Here is a 5097-nt window from a genome sequence, read left to right on the forward strand (position 1 = left end):
GCCCCCCTTGACAGGTGCTGGCCCCACAGGTTGAAAACCCCTGATTTAGAGCAGTGGTCACAACCCAAAAATGGCTTCTGAATCGGATTAGAAAGGGTTACGGGAAGCAGGGGGGAAAAATGCTTAATGCAAATAATGAAACTATTTTGAGATTCAGCTTCTGTTATTAATAATAAAAACACATGGACAAAATAGTGAGAAAAGAGTAAGGCCATGTTTTTAAACATTAAAGTCAGAAGAACATGCTTTAGCTGCTTTAAAACTCAAACACGCATCCATCCGTTCTCTTTTGTTCACTTTCACACACACAGACACACACGTTAAATCTCATTCCTGATCCTCAAAGAACACCTTGGCCATGGCGTGGCCGACCTTTTGTACTTTCTTCTCTTTGGCGTCAGGACCCATGTTGGCTCGGGCCAGACCCAGCCAGTATTTCTCAGTCCGTGTTTGATAATCTGCAAGCGCTTCTCCGGCCTTTACTGGAGGATGGTCTGCATCTGATAGAGAGATACAGAGAAAATGTCAACACCTGTCCAGGTTACCACTTCTGTTCTCTTTAAAAAATCTATAAACTTTTCGCCTCTTTATGTCCAAAGTAAATCCCGGGAGCTGAAGTACTGAAATCGAGATACTCTGAACATGAAACGCCCCCGATGTGGATGATGAGGCAAAAAAAATCTCTTTGTTTAGCATACTACCTAACCATGAAGCAGCCACAAGCTAACAATCAGTGATGTTATTACAACTGACAAGCGAAACTGGCATCTAACAATAATGAATTTAAGCGAGAAGGACCCCAAAGCAAAACACACAGCTCTGGTTGTCAAAGAGAATCAGTGGATGTTGACCTGGGTCTTGGCAGCTAAACCCTTTGTCATCTGCTCATGTCTACTTCATGGACCTGACCCAAATCATGGCCTTGATCATTAAAGGAAAATGTATGTGTCCACCCTCAGGGATGAGCTTTCAATCTCATTAATAGGCATCATTTTGAACTGTCTGAAAGTAAACATTAAACTTTACTATCTAAATACTTTTCTCCTTCACAAATGTGTCCGAAATGCAAGATTGGCATCTCCAAAATACACACCTTCTTCACTCTCCTCTTCGGAATCCTCCTCTTCCTCACCATCTTCCTCCTCATCACCACCCTTTGCTTCTTCATCTTCTGATTCTGATTCTTCCAGCCACTCCTGCGTCTCTGTAATAAGAATTAAGTGCTCGAGTGTGGCTTGTTTCTTATACTTTTTTGTACTGAACTATTTGCAATACAACATATAGATAAAACAATAGAACGATAGATAGATAGATAGAGAAACAGACAGACAAACAAACGATAGATAGAACAAACGACAGATAGTGAAACCAACAGACAATGTTGCCAACTCCAAAGATTTATAGTGGAATTGGGCTACTTTTACACTTTTGCTGCGGGTTGTTTTTTAGTCTGCTGTTTAAAGTGGTCTCACCCCCACCCCCCATAACATGTTTTTGACGGACCCCCAACAGAGGGAAAACTGCATAAAAAAATACGATTGTCGTTTTAATAGCAATTGGGCTTTGGGCTTTGTTTCGCAAACCTGGCAACCCTGCCGACAGGCAGACAAACAAACGATACATAGAACAAATGACAAGAAAGAGACAGACAGACAGACAGACAGATAGACAGACAGACAGACAGATATTCAGAGACAGACATACATACACATAGACAGACACAGATAGACAGATAGACAGATGATAGAGACAGACAGACAGACAGACAGACAGACAGATAGATAATAGAGACAGACAGACAGACAGACAGATACAGATAGACAGACAGACAGACAGATAGACAGATAGATAGATAGATAGATAGATAGATAGTTTTATTCTGAAAGAAGCTAAGGGAATTCTGGGCTGTCTTTCCACTTACTGGGGTCCATTTCCACTAGAACGTCCCACTGGTCCATCTTATGCAGGTCCAGGCTGTAGAGATCGCTGAGTGTGAACTGTCGATCTCCCACCTCAAACATTCCGCCGTACAAGTACAACTTGCTGTGCTTCACCGTTGCCATGGCGCTGGAGCGAGGACAGGGCTCCACCAGGGGAGCCATTGCAGCCGCCTCCTCCTCTTCGCCATCCTCATCCTCCTCCTCCTCCTCACTGTCCTCCTCTGCCTGTGTGGCTGGAATCACTTCCTTGATGGTCATAACCGTTCCATCCTCAGCCATGACCTCTTTAATAATCTCAGTGGGACCTTGTGGCTCCTCTTTCTCCCCTTCAGTTTCATTCGTCTGTTCTTCCTTCTTCCCACGGCGCCTCTTCTTCTTTTCTGACTTGCTGCCCTGCCAAGAAAAAGACAATGTATATATTAATGTTTTTGGGGCTTTATTTAGAGGCTTTACTAAATCGAAACATCACGCCAACCTTTAGCTGAGCAGGAAACCACCGGTTTTTGTTGATATCATAAAAGTAAAGGTCATTAAAAAAGTCTCCTTCCAGAGACTCCTCATCTTCCTCATCACAGACGCCACCGAAGAGCAGCGCCCGGCCCCCGGGGCCCACCGCCAGAGAGAAGCCAGACCGAGGAGGGGGCTTGACTCCTGAAGGGTTCACTCGCGTCCATGTCCACTTTTCTGCAGGACAAGAGCGAAAAATTGAACAAATCTTTTTCAGACATGGAAAAGAAAGTGGATTTTCCAAACAAAAAGGAGAAATGGAGAGAAAAGCAGCCCATGTTAAACAAGCGATGACCGTGGAGGCTCTAATGATGGTACCTTGCTCCTCTTTGCCTTCCCTCCTCAGCAGGAACATGTCAGAATGGATGGTTCCTTTATCCACATCCTTCTTCGCTCTCTGGAAGAGAAAGGCAGCCATTACCACCTACGTCTGTTTACTCTCGTGGGTTTACTCAAGGACAAGCTCCTGGAAATGACACTATACCTCGTTCTCTGTGTAGAGCAGTTGCAGTTGCCATCAACATGCTCTTGCAAAATGAAGCCAAGTGTAACACAGCTTAACTAATGATGGACATATAAAGTGTGAACAGTTTTAAATCCATTACACTTTAACCTCAAAGGCCACATGTCTATATATGGAGGGAGGATGTTCAAAAATATGAACCCTCTTCAATTTAATTGTTGAGGTTTTATGTATTTTGTGACATAAGCATGCAACAAATATTTATGGCCATACAAATTAAACTACTGTAAGCTATTCATGTGACCGGACATCAGTAGGATTCTATATAAATGTGGCAAGTTGCTTAGCAACTGTATGCTAAAAAATAAAAGTACCTTGACACTATCATGATTTATTGGACATAGTACTACCATGGTGTTTCTCCATGTACCATGACAATATGTTTATTATACATGATTTAGTAGTACCACTGTATTCTTAGTATCTATAGATCAAAAGTACTATGATATTATGATATCATCACTATAATGACTTCATGAACTACACCAACTGAAAAAATACAGTAAAAACAGTAATATTGTGAAATATTATTACATTTTAAAATATGTTAACGGTTATTTTAATATGTAGTTTATTCCTGTGATGGCAAAGCTGAATTTTCAGCATCATTACTCCAGTCTTCAGTGTCACATGATCCTTCAGAAAACATTCTAATATGCAGATGTGCTGCGTTAACAGTTATTTTAATATGTAGTTTATTCCTCTGATGGCAAAGCTGAATTTTCAGCATCATTACTCAAGAAACATTTCTTATTATTATCAATGTTGAAAACTAAATATTTTTGGTGAAAACGATAGATTTCCACAAATTATAAACTTTTATATATTTTTTTAGAATTCTTTGGTGAAAATAGAAAGTTCAAAAGAACAGTTGGAAAAAAAGGTTGTTTATCTAAAAATGTAACCTACGCCAAAAAAAAACAAAACACACATTTATACTCTATATAATATTCAGATAAATTCACATTCACTCATAGATTCATGTAAGTGTAAAACCTGATGAATCAATTTCAGTGTACATCAATAAAAATTACAGTAATCAATCACCAAAACATACAGTTTTGGAGTATCCGCCGTAGATGATGACGCCGTTGCCGTCAGGAGTGGGGGTCATTTGACAGGCTGAACGGGGACAGGGGCCAGTTCCTGTGGGCTGGAGACGGCTCCATGTGAATGTGTCCAGGTTGAAAGCGTGAATATCATTGTAATAAATATAATCCCTGTAGAGCAGAGAACATATGTATCACAAAAACTAAATATTTAAAGACTATTAAATGTTTTACATTTTATATATACAATTATATGTTCATAAATACACACCCACATATATACATACATACATATATATATATATATTTTTTTTTTTTTATATAACAGTATTTATAATGCTTGTATAAAAACATTATTCAAATTAAAATTGTATTTTAAAAATGAATATTTAATACATTTACAAAATTCTAATGGTCATCTATACACATTGTCTAGAACTTTGAGGGGCACAAATCTCACTCCAAAAGGTAGTACAGCAAAAAGTATCATTTTCCTTATAATACAAATTTAATTTTGAAGTTGAAGTTGGGGACCCCTGTCTGTACCTGGCGCTCTCATGGAAGCCTCCAAACACAAGCAGCTGTCTTTTGCTCAGGACCATTCGATGCCCACTCCTGCCAGACGGAGCACCAGGAGCTCTGAGAGGACAAAGCGGACATATTTCAACAAGCGGCTTTGACGCCAAGTCAAAAGTCAATCCTGTTAGTTTAGACCTCTGTAAACTCTAGTCACAGCATGACGACAAAACACAGGTGGACACAGGTCTTAAAGTCCCTGCTAAGCTTCCATAAAGACCAAATACAATTAGACTTCCGGTTCAACTTAAAGAATTCAGTCTTATTGAATGATTTGTGTCTTTTTCAGTGTTATTTTAGTTTAATTGAGATATATATATTGTTTTTGTAATTCCTGATTTAATTTTAAAGTTTTAGTAATTTTGTTGTTTATTTCTGTATTTATGTCATATTATTTTTTATTGTAGTGTGTGTGTGTTATATATATATATATATATTAGTGCTGTCAAACAATTAATTGTGATTAATCGAGTCCAAAATAAAAGTTTATGTTTACATAATA

At 38.9% G+C, this 5097-nt stretch overlaps 1 protein-coding gene across 2 annotated transcripts in view; it reads right to left on the reverse strand.

Moving 5' to 3' along the window:
• LOC107714053 (kelch domain-containing protein 4-like) overlaps positions 1-5097 on the reverse strand; it is a 7651-nt gene continuing 2554 nt past the window's right edge. Inside the window, exons 6-12 of one of the 2 annotated variants that reach the window (XM_016519747.1) lie at positions 4566-4658; positions 4028-4190; positions 2766-2844; positions 2416-2624; positions 1922-2333; positions 1094-1204; positions 1-500 (exon numbers count right to left, since the gene is read on the reverse strand). In XM_016519747.1, coding sequence (XP_016375233.1) covers positions 328-500; positions 1094-1204; positions 1922-2333; positions 2416-2624; positions 2766-2844; positions 4028-4190; positions 4566-4658 — 1240 coding nt within the window. In that variant the 3' untranslated portion in view covers positions 1-327. The remainder of the gene's footprint in view (positions 501-1093; positions 1205-1921; positions 2334-2415; positions 2625-2765; positions 2845-4027; positions 4191-4565; positions 4659-5097) is intronic. The other variant, XM_016519748.1, reaches the window with a different exon arrangement.

Source organism: Sinocyclocheilus rhinocerous, unplaced genomic scaffold (genome assembly GCF_001515625.1).
Source record: "Sinocyclocheilus rhinocerous isolate Xijiao unplaced genomic scaffold, SAMN03320098_v1.1 scaffold568, whole genome shotgun sequence".
NCBI lineage: Eukaryota > Metazoa > Chordata > Actinopteri > Cypriniformes > Cyprinidae > Sinocyclocheilus > Sinocyclocheilus rhinocerous.